This window comes from Heliangelus exortis, chromosome 8, assembly GCF_036169615.1.
Source record: "Heliangelus exortis chromosome 8, bHelExo1.hap1, whole genome shotgun sequence".
Classification (NCBI taxonomy): Eukaryota; Metazoa; Chordata; class Aves; order Apodiformes; family Trochilidae; genus Heliangelus; species Heliangelus exortis.
Window position 1 is genome coordinate 26,872,072 of NC_092429.1, and position 22,133 is coordinate 26,894,204.

The window sequence follows — 22,133 nt, forward strand, 5'->3', positions numbered from 1 at the left end:
CTGTTGAGCACCTGTCAGAGCCCAGCAGGGAGGATCTTAGGTGTTCAGCACATGGAGGTGTAATGTTTAATTTTAAATTTACTATTTGAAGATGAGATTACACAGGATTTCTGATTTACTAAAGTGGTACAAAATAAACTAAACTCATACTTCAAATGCAAGTTAAATTAGCAAAATATAGCAATTGCAGTGTTCACAATACTCATGTTATCCCCATCACTGGTTTCTAGAATGTGCTCACTGTCAGGATGTTGGGCATCCCCAGTCTCCAGGAAGAAATAGGTGGGTTGAAGGTGGAATTACTTGGCTAGTTATTTAGTTTCTATTACTGTTGCGCTGAGCCAGGGATTCACTCCCCCATGCTGGTCTAGCTAACTTGGGGAGACATTTACTTTTTTAATGAACTCAGGGAGAAACATTTACACCCCTGGTTGATTCACTCAACTGTTTATAGTCAGTTGATACATTTGAACTGACATGGCAGTTTATCTAAAACAAAAGCCACCCTCTGGTCCCCATTGTGCTGAGATAGTCAGCTTCTTTGCAATAGCTGTGTTATTTCACATGTTATTAACACATCCTGTGTTATTTCCCAAGCTTCATGTGCACGTTGCCCTTCCTCATCTCCACTGAGCTGCCTTACATTTGGGGTGTTGATAGGTTACTTGCTGCATTGGGAAGATCATCACATACACCCTTGGGTGAATTTGCAGGAAAACTCAGACTTATTGAAGACAGCAGAGCCTGCTTAGTCTAGATATTTACATTTTTTGGTGATGATGTATCTCTTAATCAGTATTTTTAGTTTGCTTTTTTACTGTACTGTATGGATGACATAAAGATAGAGGAAGATTTCACATACAGCATCCAGGCTTCAGGTTGGCATTAATGCATTGAAGTATTTTATACATCATCTAAAAGCTTTCAATTCCACATTTAATGCATTCCTGAGCACAAATGCAGTTATTAAATTGAAGAGGAGGAACAGACTGGAAGTTCAAATTTCTCAGTGTAATTAATTTTTAGTGAGTAATCTGATATACAGAGCAGGCAGTGGAAGCGGATGTCTGAGTCACTACTGCAGTGTGACAAATGGTGACAGGCGTTTCGCAGACCAACTGCTGCTCTGAACAGCTCTGCTATTGATCTTTCTGATAATGCTGTTTGCTACTTGTTCTGGTGTTGATCTGAAGCATAATACAGCAAGCAAATTATTTAATTTTTCCAGTGTTAGGATTTTTTCAATGTTTGTCCTAAGCAATGCTCTGGCTAACATTCTTGCAGTGAATTTTCACTGTTAGGGCAATAGTGATGTTGTTGCACCTAATGCAGCTTTCAAAAGTACATCTTAAGTGTTGCAAATTCTGGGACTTTGATAAATGCTAGTTTATAGCAGTTCAGTATTAATTCTGTCCCTTATTGTATCTCCAGGAAGTGGGAAAAAGTCTCTAAATGCATTTAAACATAACAGCGTATTGCAACAATATGTACATATTACTGTGTGTCCAGCTTTGTTATGATACAGAGCAGATTAAACTGGGACAAGAGCAGCATTTTGAACATGAAACTGGTTTTGGAGATGTGATACTTCTGTCCTCTGCTGTCACTACATAAATGAAAATGATGGCCCATCAGTTAGAGTTTGATTTCTTTGCTTTTCGGCTCAGTAGATGTAGGAAAAAGACATTGGAGAGCTGAGTGTTTGGAAATATTCCACATGAGACAATCTGAAGGGGAGTTGGGATAGGAAAGGACAGGACAGCAGTGACAACTGCAAGCCAAAGATGAGGTGTTTTTTTCCTCTTCATACAGTCTGTTAGTATAATACACTTAACTGCTCTTAAATTTTAGATATTTTTTTTTTAGTGGAGGAAACACAATCTTAATTATAGTGTATTTGTTCAGAGTATACTGTTAAAGTGAAATTTGTGTTGCCATGTGAGTGAGAGGGTCACGAGTTTTTTTAAAAACTATAGCATGTAAATGGCAGTTCTGAACTGCAGAAATACAGCTCAGTGTGGGTCAAAGGGGGACTATTAATACTCAAAAACACCTTAAAAGCTATAATACTTGGCTGAAATCTGCACTCAGCTGACCTCCTTTCTGCATTGCAATTCTACAGTGACACTTTAAAGTTACTGATTTCTTTTATTTATTTGTTTACACACATTTTATTATTTAAATATTGCAGTTTCTTGCCCTTCAGGCTTGTTTTTCTGGAATGGCTGGCTTAGGCCACTTGAAGGTAGAGCTTTTGGGGTTAGTTTGTGTTATTTCATTATATTATTTTATTATGTCTTAAGTATGAGATGCTATGATACTATTTTGTCATGTGACACTACTCAGTTACCTGTCACCTTCTCTGTTTGCAGACTGTGTAATAGTTCCAAGTTAAACTACAAACAAAGTCATATTTCATAAATTATAGTAAATTCAGGAACAGTCAAACTTGTTATACTGTACCAACAAGGAGTGATTTAGAAACTTTTTCACACTAGAGGGCACTAATATCATGAAATTTAAGCAGAAACTAATTTTTATTCTCTCTGTAAAAGTTAGGTATTTGGTAGTATTGCTGGTTTGCAGTGGAAGCCAAACACACATTTGTTTGCAGCCTTTTCTTTGTAGAAAAGGAAACTAACAATAATAATGTTGTCGCAAAGATGCATCAGAAGTTAGTGTGGAGTTTTCTTTGTGGTTTTTTTCCTCACTAAACAATAATTTGGGTCACTTATGGAAAAAGGACATTCCACTTGTACTCTTACTTTTCTTTAATGTAATTTTCACTTCAAGCTGGTGAATAAGCATATCATAGAATCATAGAATTGGCTGGGTTGGAAGGGACCTCAAAGGTCAAGTCCAACCCTTGACCCACCACTGCGGCTGCTAGACCATGGCACTGAGTGCCACATCCAGTCTCTTTTTAAGTATCTCCAGGGACGGAGAGTCCACTACTTCACTGGGCAGCCCATTCCAATCCCAATGTGATAATAAAATATTGGTTAACTTCTTACGAAAGTTATCTAGTAGTGCTGGCATCTGAAATATATTTCTTAAAAATCAGTGCTCAAAGGAAAACAATTATATGTGAACTTAAGTTTCAGGCCAAGTTAAGTTTCAGCTTCAAGTTAAGGTTAATGCATATATTTACATATTGATACTTGGTATATAGAAGACTGTGTGGAAGAGTATGAAAGCCTATACTGCCAGTAAGGGGTCATGATAGAACGTTCAGTTGTTCATCCTACAAAGTTTATAATTGGGGCAATCTAGAATGTGTGTGTGTATCTGAAGTTTGGATCTTAAAATGGTGTATCTGTTTCGAAAATACTTGATTTTTGTTATTGATTTTTAGATACCGAATCTCATTTTAAATTTCAATTAAAATCTTTGTTTAAAATAAAATGGCTTCTGATTACCTTTTTTTCTTCGTAGGAATGGTTGTTCAGCTGCCTTGGAGATGATCCTGTGGCTGTAAATGTAGGGCTGAAGATCAATGGTGTGGGCAGTATGGACCTACTGAACGGACAGTCAAGCAGTGTTAATGTAGCAGCTACTGCTTCAGAGGTAAGCACTGGTGTTCTGGGCTGATGTGGTGCTGGTTCTGGTATCAGGGAAGGGGTCCCCTCTCCCAAGGATGGCTCATGTAAGTAGCTTGGATAGCTCTCCCTGCTCCAATGTGCCTGGCCTCACCTCAGGACATCAGTGAACAAAAAAAAGTGCACTTCTGCCATTAATATATTCAAGAAGGGGAGATACGTGGTGGTTAAGAGCAGGGCAGAGTAGAAAGGGGACGTGAGAGAAAGCAACATGTGGAGAGAGAGAGAGAGAGAGAGAGCAGACCCTGAAGGACTATGATGGAGCAGATGTTGTGGACTTGCCACCCATGTGGAATCTGGTGGAGCAGCTGTGGACCTGCAGGCTGGGGAGGATCATGGAGCAGATGCCATGGAGCTGCAGGCATGGAGGGGACTGTTCCCAAAGCACTCTGTGGCTCTTAGGGCTCCATGCTCTGGAGCACTTTGCTCCCAAGGAACTGTGCCTGGTGGGAGGGACTCACATTGGAGTGAGGAATCCTCCTCCCTGAGGAGGAAGGAGCAGCAGAGAGCAACCTGTGATGTCTGGACTGTAAACCCCACTCCCTGTGTCCCTGTGCCCTGGGGGGTCAGAAGGGAGAGAGATTGGGAACGAAGAACTTTGGGCTCAGGAAGAAGGGAGGGGTGGGGAGAAGTATTTAAATACTCTGTGTTTTCTCTTTGCCTGGTTTTGATTGCATTAATGATAAATTAAATTGATTTTTCACCAAGAAACCACAAGGTTCTAGGTGGATTTCCTCCTCACCATCCCATAATGGGAGAGGGGGAGTGAGCAGCTGTGTGGTTCTTTGTAATTAGCCAGGATCAAACCACAATTATAAAACTCAGTTACTACATACTTAAAAACATAAATACCTGATGTTTTCAAAAGGCATCAAAAATTAAGGCTTTTGTCTTGACAGAGATGGTACACAGATCCTTGTCTGTTGATTTAAATGTGAGTAACTTAAAAGTTCTGACCTTTATATACCAAAATAAAGCATGGGCTAGCATTTACAGCCCTGCTATAGCCAAAGCTTCCTTTTTTATGTTCTCTGCCATCACATCTAGACAAGGAAGCTTTTATTTTCAAGTTTTAATAATAGATGTTCTTAGTGCAATAAGCTGGTCTGGCAAGGCCTGTGGGAAATGTATTGTGGAAAAGGCATTTGTCTGTGTGTGTCAAGGGGCAGTCTGACACAGGAATAAAGTGGTTTCCTTTGCCTCTTGGGCAATATTCAGGCATTAGTATGGATTCCCTCATGACTACCAAAGTGTTTGCCCTCTAGAAGCAAACAGCTCATGAGTCTGAATTACCAGCCTAACCATGGAGATTGGCCTTATATACTGATGCCTCTTATTAGCAAGTTAAAACAGTTTTCTATTTGCTATCTACATGTGAAGGAAAAGGGGTGTGGTAAAGCTAGTACCAGAAATTTTTGACTTTTTTTTTTCTAGGATCATATGAGGAGCTGTTGAGAGTTAGAACTGATTCCTGAGTTGCAATGTTTGAGGGTTTGCAAGACCTGATTATTATTTCTGTTCCATGTGCATATGGAGTGGACAGTGCCAGAAACAAGGTTAAAGGAAAAATTATTTTTAAAAATGGAATAATCTAAACAATTTTACAAGCCTTGCCAAGATTTAAACAAGAAACCAGGCATCAATCTCCAAGAGCATTTCTGCTTTTATACAAATTCTTGTACTTACTGTATTCTGAATCATTGATTGACCATTTGTTAGCATGCAAATCAAGAATTTTCTTGGAGGAAAAGATCTGTTTACTCAACAATAAGCTGATAGTCTTGAATGTTAAAATAGTCTTTACATGATAAAATTGAGTAAAATATATTCTGGGAAAGGTACATGAATCTGCTTTCAGAAAGTGTTTTTTTCTCATTACCTAGGAAGAGGAAGAACTTGGAAATGATATGTTTCTGTAAGGATGTTCGTTACTGTAAATGCTTGTTTGGAGGTTTTGGTAGAGTTTTCAAAGTCAGATTTTTCAAAGGTATGGTTCTTTTAGAAGAATTGAATTAAAACTAAACATGATTATTCAATAAGAATGTATTTTCTTTGTATGTCCTTATAACAGATTTGCTTTAATATAGATGAGCTTATTTCAGCTGGCTGAATTCTCTAGGAGTTCAGGATTCTTGTTCCTGTTTGTGGGAAGTCAAAGTCAAAATATATAGTGTAGCACTAAAATACAGCCTTGTTAGTTTTTCAGGAGCAGCAATTAGCACAGTAGAACTATTTACCAGCATCAGTGACCGTGTGCTACCTTCCCTCCTGCCTTGGCATCAGCAGATGCAATGCAAGTGTTACTGAAAATACAGAGTAAGGCTGCTGAAATTTAGTTTCCACCAGGAGTGATCTGATGAAGAGCTCATTCATGTCTGTGTTGTGTATATGATCCATAGCCATGGTCTTGAAAATATGCAATGTTAGTAGTAAAATTTGATAAAGTGTCTGCACTGTGTGGGCCAAAGTCTAATCTTTTCAGCTTCCTAAAAAATATTTCCCTGGGATGGTGGTGGGGATGGAGTTCTTAAGGGTACATCAATCAATATTAGATTAGGAAGGTCGTGGTTTATGTAAAATGTGACTTCTGAAATTCAGTGTGACTTTATTATTGTTATTTAAATTCTCATTAACAAAATCAGAATTTAGTTACGCATTGAAATACAACTCTTGTGTTTTGAGGAACCCCTTTGAAATCCACTGAAGTCAATGTGGAAGTCTCTGATTTTAGATGTCTGCCAGGAGACAACATGTCCTGTGACTGACCTTTCATTTAGAATAGAAAAAATCTGTGAACAGTGACATTTGAACAGAAATTTTGCTTTTAGGAGTGTAAAAAAAAAAAAAAAGAGGAGAGAACCAAAAGATCATCCGTGTTTTTCTTTGTTTCTGCAGAAGAGTAGCAGCTCTGAATCCTTGAGTGACAAAGGTTCAGCTGAACTGAAGAAGAGCTTTGATGCAGTGGTATTTGATGTTCTAAAGGTTACACCAGAAGAATATGCGGTAAGCAATGCAAATAATTTTGTTAGCTTGTGTGTGAATCTTTTTGCCAACTTTTGCTCTGCTTCTCCTTTCCTGAATTTTGTCTAAATTCTCGTGGATTTCAAAAGTTGATCCTGCACTGCAGTTTTTCATTGCTTATTTTCTGTTTAATGATCTTTCTTGGGCTATGTTGTCCAGGCATTTTTTACACTTACATGTAATGCAGACCAAAATGTACACTTAAAAGTAATGTAGACTTGTTGAGGTTAAGACAAGAGATTCTTCCCGACTGAGGTTCAAGTCATATGGTTCAGGTGTCTTCCTTGCTCTGTTGTCAGGAACCACTGGGCAGTGAATCTCCTACTTTTTCTGGAAGATGTTTTTTGGGTTGGCTCTCCTTTCAGTTTTATGTTATGATTTCTTTACATAAAGGAGTTTTAAGTGCTTAGGGAATTTGTGGCTAGGGATGTGAATTCCAGGGGAATTATGCATTCAGGCTGGAATAGCTACAGGTCATTTTGAACGGCTCAGCTGCTTAGCCAGTGGTGGATGCTGTTGAGCACCAGAGCAGAGCACTTAAGTCTCTGTGGAGGTGATGTCACTCTCTTGGACAGCAAACTATACAAAGGTGCTTTGTCTTGTATCACATTTTGTAATCCTTTTGCTCTGCTAAGTCATCTCTCCAGTGCAGAAACCTTTTACTGTTGCGGGTGTTCTAAATGTTGCATACTTAGAAAATCTTGGTTAGCTAAAAATCTTTATTAAAATCCAGTGGTTTTACTGTTTTCATATTCCTCAAACTAGGTAGAGTTCCACTCACAAAAAGCAATGTTTTTATTAAGCTTTTAATTTTAGAGTTATGAACCTATGATTGTATTTTTGGTTTTTACTACCTGGTATACTTTTGCTGTTTTCTCAGTTCCTTAGAACTTCCTTTCTCAGTTCCTTTACTCTTAGTCGTCTCCCATTTTTAAGGTATCTAGTCCTTCATATAGGCTTTCATTTTCTGTAAATGGATCTGGATATTTCTGGTAGTCAGTGTGCAGCCCATTGGGCAAGATTTTTTTTTTTCCCCAATGTTTCAGTACACAGCAGTACTTTAATGTTTGCCTCAGGCACTTGTCTGTTTTTCAAGCAGGGTTTGCTTCCTCTGAAGGCCGTCTCATTCACTTGCTGAAGGTTGTAGAAATAAGTAAATTTGCCGAAAACTTAAGTATCTTTAAGGAAAAGTACTGTTGACCCTTATGCTTTTAAAATTTATTTTATTATTGGCCATTTTCTGTGTGGTTTTAATCCTCCTATAACAGAGAAGTATGAGTCTTCATCAGGATTTCAGTGTCTATTTGAAGACAACTTGAGGATGCTTTATGGCCAAGCTCTTGAGGATACCAGCACTGAGAATGTAAAACTGTATTACTAAGGTTTTCATTAAAATATTGGGTAGGTACCTCTCAGATTGGACATGGATATACTTACTTTCTCAAAGTATGAGGAAACTTCTGGTTTAGGGATAGCTTTTGTAAAACAGTTGCAGTGCAAACAACTGACATCTATGATTTAGTGAAGGCTGAATTCTTTTAGAAACTGCAGCATGAATGGTGCTTTTAAAAAAATATTTCTTTTTTTAATTGTCAACAGAGGAAGTAATTTGTGGGCTGCATAAGTACTGTATTCATGGAGAGAAAAGATAATGGGATGAAGCCAATAAAACAGTAATAAAAGCAAATGGCTGCACAAGAGCTACTTAGACAGCTGTGTAATTAATGGTTAGGAAACTGACTCGAATGAAAAAATGTTAGTGCATGAAGATGAGTGTTAACTGATAAAGTCAACATCAGCACTGGGAAGTTTCCTAATGTAGCTTAAGATATGTTGTGTATTGGTCAAAACAGGTCACTGTGTACAGATGGGACAATTACAGTTATGCTGCACAAAGAAGATCAAAAATCTGAAAGATAACTCATTTTGAGAGATATGGAAGAGAAAATTTGTGCTGGTGGTTTCCCTTCCAATATGAGGGAACACACAGATGTCTTTCCAGTTCCCACTGAAGACATCATTGTTATTTCAATATTAGATCTGTTTAGTCAGCTAATGGGTAGGAGACAAGTTGGACTAGAAAAGCTATTGCTTGTAATCCTGTATTTTCAAGAAGCCAAAGAGAAGCTCAAATGTAAATATTTTTGGCGATTTTATTTTGGATTTCCATATTCTTCTCTTTGACAGTCATGTAATATGATCATGAATTTACAGCCAATGTGCTGTTTCATGCTCTGGTCTTTTGTTCAGTCTCCTACTAACTTCCTAACAAAAGTACACCAGCCCATCAAGAGGTCTTGTGCAAACAGTAATGGAAATTATTATTGTAATATATGTGTAATAATCCAGTTACATTGTTGTTACCAGCTGGGTGTTTTAAATTCTTTATAAGTTTGAAGGCTGCTTTAGAAAGGGACAAATTACAGCTGAAACAGGTAAGCTCTTCAGGCCTAGCTGCTGCTGCTTCAGATTTATAGTTTGCATTATCACCCTGTAGCTTACTAAAACAGTTTGCAGAGGATGTATTTAAATGCCTACTTGTTTTATAATTTTAGGAAAAAAGAATCCCATTCAATGAGTATGAAATAGGACACTTTTGTTTTCTGCTAAGCATTCTACTGACAGCTTTCTAGCTGTAACTAATAAGGAGACTGTTTTAAATATCTGCTTTTAGGCTGATCATTGCTCATTTCATTATTAAACAGTTAAAAAGCCACAAAACACATTAGTGCCAGGATTACCCGCTGGTGTCTGGCCCTGCTGATGGAGCCTTTCAGTGTGTGGACAGGGTAGACACAGTTTGGGGACTTGAACTCCAAATTGAGATGCTGGCAAACCTCAGGTTGAAGAAATATTTATTTTTTGCTTCACAGTAAATTCTTATTCCTTAGACTGCTACTGTTTAATTATTTGACTGTTTATTACTTTTTGACTCACTTTTCCATTTTATACTTCAACTTAGCCACAGTGGTGTAAATATTTGAGGTAGAATTAAGGGAAGCGCAGCTGTATAAATCCATTGCTTTTTTTTCCACCTAGTTATCTAAGAAAGATTCTTTATTCTTTGCCCTAGTCTCTGAAAGTGCTACAAAGTAAGCTCACACTAATATACATGTATAGGCTTTTTAAATTTTATTTTTATTCCGTTTAAGTGTTGTCAAGTGGATGTTGCAAAAAAAGAATATTGCTTATTTTGTGAAACAATACACAAAGTTTGTTTTTAAAATATTTATATGAAACAAGGAACTTTTCTCAGAGGTGTTTTTATGACAGTTGAATACCATGTTCACTGTATATGAAGGCAGAGCATAACAGTGTTTTGTAAAGGAAGCAGGACCCAAGAGTTCTGGAACCACATTGTGTGTGTAGTAAAAGTGCAGAAATAGGTTTTGAGGTTTTGTTAAACCACACACTTCATTTTTTGCCCCTTTGATCAGAATTAAATTAACTTAAACTGGCCCAAGGTTCCACCTAGGAGAAGCTTCTCTGTCATTTGGGACTCTGGCAGATTCAGAGTCCCCTTTGCAAGTTCCTCTGTGCAGCTGCTGATGTGACTTGTGCTACATGGTTCCTGGTAGTAATGTTGTAATGTTGGTCTTGGCATCTCCTGGGGCTGGATGTTAGTGGATTAGGGAGTTTGAGGCAAGTCTGCTGCATCTGAGAGCAGTTTGTATGAGGTGAATTATTCAGTCTCAGGAGCTTTTGATGAAAAAGGACTTCTGCTTGTACATGTTCCTGCTAGCTGTTTTTACAGAAGAACATTAGAGAATAAGTATGTTCCCAATGAAAGCAAGAAAAAGCAACTTTTTATGGTAAGTGGAGGAAGCATTAATGATAATAGTTTTGGAGTGGACTCTGTGAGGAAACAAGTAGAGTTTTAACACATGAACTTCAATCCCTCAGTGTTCATTTTGGACAGCAGAATTATTCTCCTCTTATGCAGTGCTTAACAGAGACTTAGCTATTTTTTCAGTGAGGAAAAGTAATCTGGCAGCCCAGTGCTAAGCCAAGTTGGAAGGCTTAAGTATAATTCTTTCTAAAAATTCAGATTAGCAAACAATTTATGAAGTGCTGCTTGAACCCACATAGCTTCAAGGAAAGCCAGATCATGACAGCTTGATTCAATAACCAAAACATTTTTTTTTCATCCAAGACAGAACCTTAGTTTTTCTTCTCACAATGAGAATCTGTACGGGTGTACTATGGGAAGTGCACTGTTGTCACAATAAGGTACAGCAAGTTGTCTGGCAGGAGGAGTTCATGCTTGAGAAGGCCTAGGATCTAAAAAAGTGGGATTATAGTCCAGATGAAATGGGAACGTTCATATAGGGACATAGAGAGACACTTGATGCTGTGGTATTAAGTGCAACTAGAATTTCTTAAGTTATAGGGTGTTATGAAAGGAGGGTAATTTGTATGTGTTCACAGAAAAGAATGAGGAATTGAGAAATATTCTAAAATTTCACCTTCTCCGTAATCCTCAGCAAAGCACAGTGAGATACAGTTCTTAATCGTCTGTTGGTAAAATTTTGTAGCCTGACAACGTTACCTCAGAGAGAAGTAAATCTCTTAATCTATATATGAAGGTGTGTTAGCAAGTTTAGTATTTTGAAGTACTTGCTAACAAGTCCAGCTTCTCAACACGCAGGAGGGCTAAAATATTTTTCTAGGGTCTGTCTCCAGGCAAGTTCTTTCACGTACATGCAAAATCTCCAGTAGCTGTGCAGAGGAGCAAAAAGTTACATTTCCAACTGCTGTCCCTGTGTCTTGATTACAAGATGATCATTCACTGTTTTAAAAAATTATTTTATCTTGTACGGATGTTCAGCTGATTGAGGATTGGGAATTGTCTGAGTCATGCATTAAAAGCATAGGTCTTCTAATCATATCCTAGAATTGTTATCTAGGATCCAGGGTGACAGGTGCAAGTTGGAGCATAGGAGGGTCAATGTAAACATAAGGAAATGTTTACATTGGGAGGATGTCATTGGGAGGGTGGCAGAGCACTGGCACAGGCTGCCCAGGGAGGTTGTGAAGTCTCCTCTGGAGACATTAAAAACCTGCCTGGACACCTTCCTGTGTGACCTACACTTGGTGGCCCTGCTCTGGCAGGGGGTTAAGAAGGGACCTGGAAAGATCATCTAGTCCAGCCTCTCACATTCTGTGATACTCGTGTTGTCTGGGCACACTTCCACGAACTTGTCCTCTTCCCTTGCCAGGAATGACCTGTTGAATGGCTGTCAGTAATTTTGTGGCAAGATAAAGCTGCTCACCTTCAAGAAAGGCTTTATGTGAAGAATTCTGCATTTCTGACCTTTATGATCTAAAAATATTTTGCTTTTTTTCAACTAGAGCACCTGAGTTAAAATTTTTCTGCAAGGTTGACATTATTTGAGAGGCTCTTCTGCTATCCAGCAATGGTATTCACTGGAAATTGTGATTTGTGGCAGTCACAAAGCTGTCAGTGTGTACTGCAGAGTGTATAAATGGGAGAACCAGTTTTCAAGGAAGTGGGAATGCAGCTAAGCAGCTCATCTGAGGAAAACTGAAGGTCCCTGGATTAATTGCTAAAAGGTTATTTGTGGTAACTTGGATGACACTGGTATTTCTTGACTACCTGCATCCTCTTTGCAAGAGGATGTCTTCTGGATACACAGGCAGACAGTAATCCTCGACTGTATGCTTAAAATAAGGCTCTGTGAATGTTTCAAAATGCAAAACCAGATCTTTGAGGTTTTTCTTCACCCTTTTCAAAGATAAACAGACGTTCTGGAATGACAGTGTACTTACTGATTCTGACTTGGTGGAAGTGTGATGGCTGTATTTAATTTTAACTGTTGCTGTGCAATGGGACAGTCACTTAGTTATTCAAATATGGTTAAGTATTGATGGAAAAATGTTTGTTTCTATGGAATTGTGTAACACCTAGACTAAGAATCAGAGTTGAAGAGAAACTGCCTTTGAGCAACTGAAGTTAATGCTTATGTACTTGGATGGCTTCTTATGTGGTGTCTCTGAGTTCAAGCTCTGACTTGCACATGTTAGTGCAGCAGGATTTAAAATACTGAGAATAATTTCTTTTTTTTGTTGTTGTTTTATTAAAGTTTGGAGCACACTATTTGGTTTTGCAGGACAGCACTATGGTAGGAGCTGAAGTCTCTAAAATTAGCTACAAATTGGAAGCCAAATAATGGAAGACAACAGAACAAGTACAGTTCTTGTACAGTACAGGAATGGAATGCAAGGTTAATTTTGAGCTTAAATTCTGGTATTTTACTTCTGCTAATTTCAGGGTCAGATAACGCTAATGGATATCCCCGTATTTAAAGCAATTCAACCAGAGGTAAGTAGTTTATTGGTTTTGTTTCCTAACTTAAATGAAATAAAGCTTTGCCAGTGTATAAATTCTAGAATTGCAAAGTGTTTGTCAATAAGTCTTAATTTCTGTTCTACTTCTTGAACTCAGCAGCAGATGGTTTTATAGCATATCTGGAACTAATAGTTTATTTCAGGAATGAAGAATTGGTGTTTAAACATGCTCAGCTAGTGCCAGAGATGAAGTATTTGAGTTTTAATATTTCTGAATGATAAACATCTTGCGTTGACTATACTGATCATAATGCTTTAGGTTTCAGCTCCTGCTACCTCATGCCATACTTGATCCTGTCCTTTGTTTTGCTAACAGATTGATATATTTTAAAAAAAAAATATATATATATATGAAAGTACATATATTCTATATAGAGCCATATTTCTTTGATTACACCCTGACTTGAACTGTTGTTTTCTGAATCTTCACATGAGTATTGGTTACACATTGTGGTATCTTACCTATGTTATATGGTAGCTGGATGTACAGTGTGATGCTGGTTTCAATAAGTGGTTTTCAGTGCAGTGATTAAACTTGAGAGTGCTTCAGAGCAGATGATGTTTAAAGAAAGCATGAATAAATAAAAAGGAAAGGCTATACTTGGCTATTATGCCACTTCAATAATTAAGTTGTCTCTGTATTTGTTATTTTCCTTGATAGCACTGTGGAACAGGTTTTGTGCTATACATTGCATTTATTTGCATTTATTCTGTATGCTCTGTGTACGAGTAGAAGAGCTCATTTTGATTCATTTAGGCTTCTTTATGATTTAAATGAAAACTGCTATATTGAAATTAAAGGGTAGTAAATAATAATGAAGATGATGTAGTTGCCCAGCTGACAACCAGGTTTCAGTGTAGTTGTAAGTTAATACTTTTCCAGGTTTTACAAGTAATTTGTTAGATTATTGAGGCCTACAGTTTTTAGGGAAACTGAAGTATAGAAACTACATGATTTATTTTGCTGACCTGTTAAAGAGGTCTTCTTGCTCCCTTTTACTCCACAAAGCTATTTGCTCAAGTGCTGAGTGGTGTTCAACTTAAAATTATCTGCTTTGGAAGGGAAAGCTGGAAATAGTTTCTTCTGCTGTTCCTGAAAAATGACAATTTTGATAGTTCTTTAATGCAATATGCCTAATTAAAATAATAGGACATGTCTAGATGGAGTTAATGAGGTCTATCTTCTCAGTAGATTTTCAGTATCTTCAGAAAGCAATTAAAAACAAAAGAACATTTCGTTCTTTCTAGCTCAGATGCACATTTAAGTCAAGATTTTCTGTGGTAACAAAGTGGAACCGGAATTATTTCACCAGTTTCTCAGGAGAGCTGAATTACTTTACAATTCTACAAAATGCTAGTTATAAAAAATGTAGTTTGAAACCATTTGGAAATGACACTTGTAAAATCTCTGCTTACAGAATAATTCAGAAGAAGTGTAATTATATATTTGCTACTTCCATGCATCATTGCTTTCAAGTTATCTTGAAACTTTTCAGAATTGTCTCTCTATATCCTCCTGACTCTGATCCTGTGTTCTACATTAATTTAATAAAATTAATTTACATTCTTCTGCCAGGAGCTGGCAAGCTGTGGCTGGAATAAAAAAGAGAAATACAGTTCTGCACCAAATGCTGTTGATTTTACCAGAAGATTCAATCATGTGAGTTACGTTTTTCCAGTATTCTTACATGTACATGTTTAAAAATGTCTGGGTCTAGCACATTGCTTCTGTTACCAATCCCAGCTGATGACTTGAGAACCTGAAGTGTCTGCTATAAGGTGTTGCTTGTCTTCAGAATACACAAAGGTAAAACAATACTGAGGAAATAGCTGTGTGTGTTTTAAATTGGAGTTATTAATGAGACAGGAAAACATTAAGTGGGGGATTTCCCTGTAAATTCTGGCTGTCTCTTACAGGATCATAATTACAGGTTAAAGGCTTTCCATGCAGAATTTCTGGAGGAGTAATGAGATGTAATTTCTTTCTGTGTTAGCTGAATGTCTCTTGCTCCTCATCGATGATTTTTGTCCCTAGAAATACAAGCCTTTTGTCATTATGATTAGCTTTTGAAGGTGATTCTGGGCACTTCAACTTCCAAACAATTCTGCTATAGAAAATTTGTTCTTAACACTCTATTTGGCATAATTTTTCAGGTAGTGTGTTTGAGATTTACGACTTGCTTTCCTTAAAGTGTACTAAAAGTACACAAATACTGCTAAAAGTTTTCTTGCTCTCTGGCTTAAGTTTGCTGTTAAGTTTTGTTTTCTTTACAGTTCCAAAAGTTGGATGTTCCCCTCTGTCAGCTAACAGGTTCTTTCTCTGAAAATATCCTTCTTAATGATTTCTTAAGGCCCTTCCTAGTATACTGAAAAATGTTTTCTCTTGTCTTTAAGCTCCAGTGAAGACCTGTCCATCTGACATGATCTGTATCTGGTGCTCATTTACCTGCTGGTTTCAGAAGTTGTGTTGTGTGCTACAGAAGACTGCCTTTCTTACATACTTGTTATTGCTGGTTAAAATGTGTAAATAAGCATGGCCAGTAATCTGAATTGGTCTTGGGACACCAATGAAACACAGTGGTGAAATCTGGAGTGTGTCTGAGTTTTTGTGGAGTCACCAGTGTAATCAAGACAGGGCAGTTTGAGGCTCTGTTCTATTGATTATTTCCAAAGAAATGAAAAAAGGTCTTTTTTTTAACAGACAGACAGTATTTGGAACTGTTGTAAATTACCATTAAATCACCTGCAACAGGACAAGTAGCTTCTTTCTGTTTTTCACATTGTCAGCACCATCATAGTCAGATGTTGCAGTGCTTAGGCTGTTTCTTGGACTATATTTAAAGCTCAAGATTTTAAGTCTTTCCAGGTCTTCTTTCCTATTTCTTTTTTCTGGTGTGTTTCTGCTCTCTAAGGTGTCATTTGAAAAGCATTGATATAGAAGTCATAACAGCCTGTAGGAGAAACTGACTTGAAGAGTCAAAGAATAGGCAATAAAAAAACCCAGGTCCAGACACTTGATGTCTGCTCAGATGCTGGGTCAGTTTACCTCTAACCAGTTTTTTGGGAATTGCTGTATGCAGCTTTGGCTGAAGGACAAACCATTTGGATGATGCTCTTCCATGAAGTTTGCATCAGGTTTATTCTGACACCTCAAATCTTACCTTTGAAGGATAGTGGGACTGGAGATGGGAGAGAAATGGGACAAAATACTACTTCAGTCACAGGATCCTATTTATTTACGTTAGGATCTCAGATTTTTCACTTGCTGAGACACTACTTGGGTTAACTTCTGGTATGTGGGGATAGTTCTAAACACATCATTGTGGAGCACTTAGTTGTTCCAGGAGTTAAGTTGTATTTAGATTTGCCATTCTCCTGGGAGCAGTGAAACCCAAGAATTCCTGTGAGGCAGGCAGCAGCAGCTGGGAACAAGCAACGTAAAGTCAGCAATTTTCATCTTTCTTGCCTCTTTGGCCTTCTTGGTGTTCAACTCTTATCCCAGGTGCTTGCTCAGACGAGTGTAGTTCCTGTTGGGCACCAGCCCCCCGCTTACTGGGGGTTTCTAATGTTTAGACCTAAAATAAGTAATGAAGAAAATCATTGTGACTTTTGGTTTTAGCATGCAGGAATACATTTCATCAAACTTTTGTTAACCTTTGAATTTTCACTGGATTTAAATTCTGCATTATGCATCTTTCTCTTTCCATTTTCCATCAACTTGCCAAAAGAAAACCATGAACAGCTCTCACTTTTGAAGTAATGAGAATATTACGTTTCTGGCAGCTGCTTCACAGCAAATTGATCTGCTGATAGTGTTTTGAAAAGACTAATGATTATCTGCAGTTGATTGCAGTCCACTGAGAATGAAGTAGTGTATTTCCAGCATTAGTTATGTACTAATTACATGTGGCGCCTGTAAAAACAGATCAGTTTCAGGGAATTGAAATCGAATTGAATCATTCTAGGCCATTCAAATCAATTGAATCATCCTCTGCCAGGAGTCTCTTATTCTTGAAGAACACATTGGTATGTGGTACTCTAGATCTACACATCTACTATTAAGTATTGCTTTCAAATATGTAATTTCTTTACATGTTTTTCTTAAAACACTGATCTCTGCTTTCTTCATCTTTCTTCAGAAAACTAGTTGTACACTTGCATACTCCTGTTATTACTGGTAAATCTGTCAGTGCAGCATAGTCAGGTTTGCCTACTTAATAAACCATTGCTCTCAACCTTTTGAAAGAGTTTATCATGAAGTTCAAACAAACAACATGTGTATTTTTTTTAAGATTACTTTTAGGAATTGCTATAAAAATACTTCATTGGTTCTGTTCCTCTCCTGATTATAAGATTTATCTGTATTTAAAAACTGTTTCTTGAGGTTTTTATTTAAATGGAAGTGTCACTGGGCTACTGCAGAGCTTAAAATATTAAACATGTCAGCTGGACTCAATGCATTGAAACAGTTTTAAAGAAAAATATTCCACTTGAAAGGCAAAAACTCTGAAACGGTTTGCTTTTTTAAAAACAAAACCAAAAACCAAACAAAACTCAAAAAACCACAACAGGTTCAAACATTATGTAGCAGCAGTAGTTTGTCTTGAATACTGTAGTGGGGCTGAATTGCAGTGAAGTGTGATAGGGAAATTTTACAGGGGTTGTCAGAAATTAAAAAATCCAATGGGGAAGAGGTGAGGGAGGCGCACTTTGGAAACAGGACAAGGATTCCACCTTTGCTGTAAGGATGCAACATCAGTACTGTGTTTGGCATTACATGTTTTTTGTGTAGTGTAGAAGAATGTTCTTAACAGGTATTTAAAATGATCCAGAAACTATTGAAGAAGAGGTCTTAATTTTGCCTGTCTCCTCATTAGCACAGAAGGCACAACTGGTTTAGGAACTGACAACTCTGAACTTGAAAGCATCAGTGTAACTGAGTTAGTGTTTTGAATAAGGCAAACATGGGATAGTTTTTAAAAGCTTAAGCTGTGATTCAGGAGAAGATACGTTCAAAAGTTGTGTGTTTTTCTAGGTTGACCTTAGTCGGGGTGAATGTAAATACACAAATATATTTCAAGGCTGAAGTGCTGTGTTGAATTGATACCAAAGGCATTGATGCCCAAAGCATGTGGGTCATATAATGTGTTGATATTGGTGGGAGAACTAATAATAATTTAAATAACATTTAAATGCAGTGAGAGATGACTGGAAGAAAAATAACCATGAAATATGTATGAAACAAAATGCATGACTTAAGTGAAGAATAAACCTAGATTAAAAAAAAAAACATTGAAACAAGGGTTTATTTAAAATATTTTTCAACATCTGGAATACATTAGGCTATGGTGCTGTCTAAAGATACCAGTGAATAGACAAGACTAGTGAAAAACCAAAGTAGTGACAGGAAAAACTAACACAAGAGGAGTGGAGGTGGTTTGAGTCAACATAATTAAATGTATTCAATTCTTAATCTTCTGCTTACGCTGTCAATGAAAGGACTGGAGGTCTCTAAACTTGGAAGGAAAGATAGCATTTTGTTCTCTTTGTTTTTCAAGAGCTTCCAAGTGTAGAAATCACAGGTCTGGCTGGGATGGAATCTAGGCTTCCTTGAGTAAACAAGGATACTTGGGTGGCACAGTGCTTATGTCACTGATACTAATGAACTAATCAGGGCCAACGTAGTAAATTGGGTTTTATCCTTATAAAAATGAATGAGTATGGCTCTCTATTTTAAGCAAAATGCACATGCTTACTGAGAAAAGCAGGCACCATAACGTGCTCTGCAACAAAATGCTGGAATGCATGGATGCCAGTTCTGAAATGGAGAACGTGAAGAGAGCTAATAACATCAAAGACTCAGTTGTAAATATATGGGTTTTTTTTGAAATTTGATTTAAACAGCTTCTTGACCATATAGTGGTAGAAGGTATCTTGCACAAGAATGACAGAGGAAAACACTTTGAAGTAAGTACCTAAGTTATAAAGATGGAGGTTGAATACTGTGAGACTTTTAATGTATAATTGACATAAAAATATTAAAAGTGTAATGTTGAAGATCTGTGCTCTAAGAAGACAATTTTTAAATTTTTTAGGTAAGCTTCTGGGTTGTCAGAGAGATTCTACATGCACAGACTTTAAAAATAAGAGCTGAGGTTTTGAGCCACTATATTAAAACTGCAAAGGTAAGAATTTGGATGGGGGGTGGGATTCACCACGATGAAATTTCTTATGCCTAAATTGGTCAGTTCAAGGATACCCATGGATACATACTCATCTGATACTTGATTTAGCTGCTTTTTGTTCTGTGTTAATTATTGACAGCACCTGGAATATTGTTTATTGTTATTGTATGTATTTTTTGTCCTCAGAAACTGTATGAGCTGAATAATCTGCATGCTCTTATGGCAGTTGTGTCAGGCTTACAGAGTGCTCCAATCTTCAGGCTGACAAAAACGTGGGCGGTAAGTGAGCAGCAGGAAGATGGAGGTGTTTAATTTGTTCTTAGGAAAACACAACATTTTGTAGCTTGTTTTCAAGGATGCAATGATTATTACAGATACTTCCAATCTTCTGGTACCATCTACAAAATGTTGCTACTGTTTCTTCAATCTATGGTTTCCTTTTCAATTTTTTTCCATTCGGGCACATAAATATTTTCCTTTGGAAAATAGTTCCCTGCAGATTCTGCTAAGTGCACAGGTTTCTAATCTGGGCAGAAATTATTTTGTATTTAGTTGCTGGAAAATTCTGGATGCCAGAGTGGGTCATATTTAAATCATTTAGGGGTTTCATACTGTTGGAATTTATTTTTGCAGTGGAGAGCAGGTGTCCAGAAACTCTTGATTCAGTTTCCATAAAGAGATTTGTGGTTCCTCTGACCGATAACTAAATCTACCAATTTTTCTCAAGAGTTTTCAGAATTATTTTCAAAGTTCTAAAAACTTCATTACACAGTGTACTTGTAGGTCTGCATTTGTACAGTTATTAAAGTGGCATTCTCAGGAAACTGACATCTGGTTTTTGACTGAAATGACTATTTTTTGTGTGCATTTGTAGCCTTGACTGGCTGTTACTGGAATGTCAAGAGATCAGTATATCTTGAGGAAGTCACTTTTGGAAAGTGACTTTTTTCTGAAGGGACTCTTTGGTGTGTTAGGTATCCTAATGAAGACCAGGCTGTGGAAAATGTATGCAAAAAGAGCAGTTATTTCAGTAGTGAATTTGCAGCTTTATAGAAGGGACATTCACTTCTGTCATGTTCACATCTTTCACTGAAAGAGAAAAGGAAACACAAAAATTCAGTGGCCAGACCCTTTTTCTTTTTACAGTATTGGGTATCTTATAGGGGAAAAATTATGATTAGGACTAGAATACATAGTCTTCTGCTGAAATGTTCAGCAGAAACATCTTTCACCCTTCCTTAATTCAGAACCAGAATTCTGAATTTAGAGTTAACCCTTTAATGTTGCTTTCCAGCAGCAGTTCAGAAAGAAGTTTTAACAATATTTTAATCTATTTTTTCAGCCTTACAAGGAGTCTAGTGGCTGTTAATTCTGTCAAAAAAAGGGGTGAGGTGAAGGAGGGATGGACAATGAAGGAAATACATTACTTAAATTTTGTATTGGAAGTGGACATTCCTGTAATATTAGAAGTCAGTAAAATTGTTAGTTGGCAGAACAATCCACACAGCCTGTATTCAAGTCCACAATGCTCTCTGTGAGAAAAAAATGGGTGAAATCCTTACTCTTTTTGCAGACCTTCAAGTATATGTGTATGTGTATATCTGCATTCAGTGTTTTAAAAACTGTAGCTTAGTTTAAGGTATTTATCACATCTTAATGGTACCCTTTTGCACTTCGGAAGATTATAGCTCAGTCAAGGATAAGTTCATACTTCAGAATTAGGGTTTTTGTGAAGCTCATTAGTAAAAAAATTCTCAGTGTTTCTGACAGAGAAATGTTAATTTAAGGATAAGGAGAGTGAATAAATTACTGGTTTGAAATATTGTAGATGTGGACAGCACATAAAATTGGGAATTGTGATGTGTGTTAAGTAGATTAATTTTAACTTGATGCAAAAGTTTTATCTGGTTAGTATATTTAAAGGATACTATAAATTTAACATACAAAATAGTTACTTTTCTTTGTAAACTCTTCAAGTACTCATCCTTGAGGAGTAAATGCTATAAATTTTAAGCAGTTGTATTTAAAAAAAAACAAAACCAAAACCAAACCAATAACAACAACAGTGGGGGGATAGAGGTAGAAATCTGTGCCTATAAGGATAAAAGTGAAATCATAATGACCAAACACTAAGCTTATCTGATTTTTTGTGGTTTTTTTTTTTCCTAGTTACTCAGTCGGAAGGATAAAGCCACCTTTGAAAAGCTGGAGTATGTTATGAGTAAAGAAGATAATTACAAAAGACTTAGAGAATATATCAGCAGCTTGAAGATGACTCCTTGTATTCCCTATTTAGGTAAGTTGAAATATTTCCAGTGGGAAACCCTAATGACAAATGTACTTCTCCAGTGACTACACAAACCAAGCACCATCTTTTAAAGATTCATGAAACTCAGTACTTCAGGAAAACTTCAGTAAAGAATCTATGACCACTAGGTGATTCTAGAGACTGTATATGGCAAGAAGTAACTTCACTACTTTAATAAAGAAAATACCTACTAAACCTCACAAACATTTCAGATTTTACATACAGTATTATTTCCTTAGGAAACTGTTTTCCCACATGTTGCATAGAGACACTGATTGACTTGTGGAGAAGTACTTAAATTGTTATGCCTGCTAGCACTCAGAGCCTAATACTTGACTGTTTTTATAATCATGGCTTTTAATTTATAAGCTGTAAATCACCAATGTCTGAGATAAATAAATTTAGATCTTGGGGTCTGGAACATGATAAAATCTGGAGATACTGCTGCATTTAATTGTACCAAGGTGACAAGAGAAACTGGGTTCTTAGAACTGGCTCAGCTTTATGGAATAGTCAGAAGTAAATTATATTCCTGTGTACCTGAAAACTAGATAAATGTGTTTAATGTGTATTGGTTTTGTTGCCAGGCAAATCTAGTGTTACTTAATGTCTTTATTTTTTTTAAGTGATCAGTGTGGGGTTTTTTATGTG

General features: G+C 37.0%; 1 protein-coding gene across 4 annotated transcripts in view; it reads left to right on the forward strand.

Annotated features, from left to right (window-relative positions):
* Positions 1-22,133, forward strand: part of RALGPS2 (Ral GEF with PH domain and SH3 binding motif 2) — an 87,368-nt gene that overhangs the window by 16,057 nt on the left and 49,178 nt on the right. For all 4 annotated transcript variants that reach the window (XM_071751165.1, XM_071751166.1, XM_071751167.1 and 1 more), the window contains exons 2-8: positions 3,436-3,567; positions 6,495-6,602; positions 12,913-12,963; positions 14,566-14,649; positions 19,085-19,174; positions 19,361-19,453; positions 21,344-21,470. In XM_071751165.1, coding sequence (XP_071607266.1) covers positions 3,436-3,567; positions 6,495-6,602; positions 12,913-12,963; positions 14,566-14,649; positions 19,085-19,174; positions 19,361-19,453; positions 21,344-21,470 — 685 coding nt within the window. The remainder of the gene's footprint in view (positions 1-3,435; positions 3,568-6,494; positions 6,603-12,912; positions 12,964-14,565; positions 14,650-19,084; positions 19,175-19,360; positions 19,454-21,343; positions 21,471-22,133) is intronic.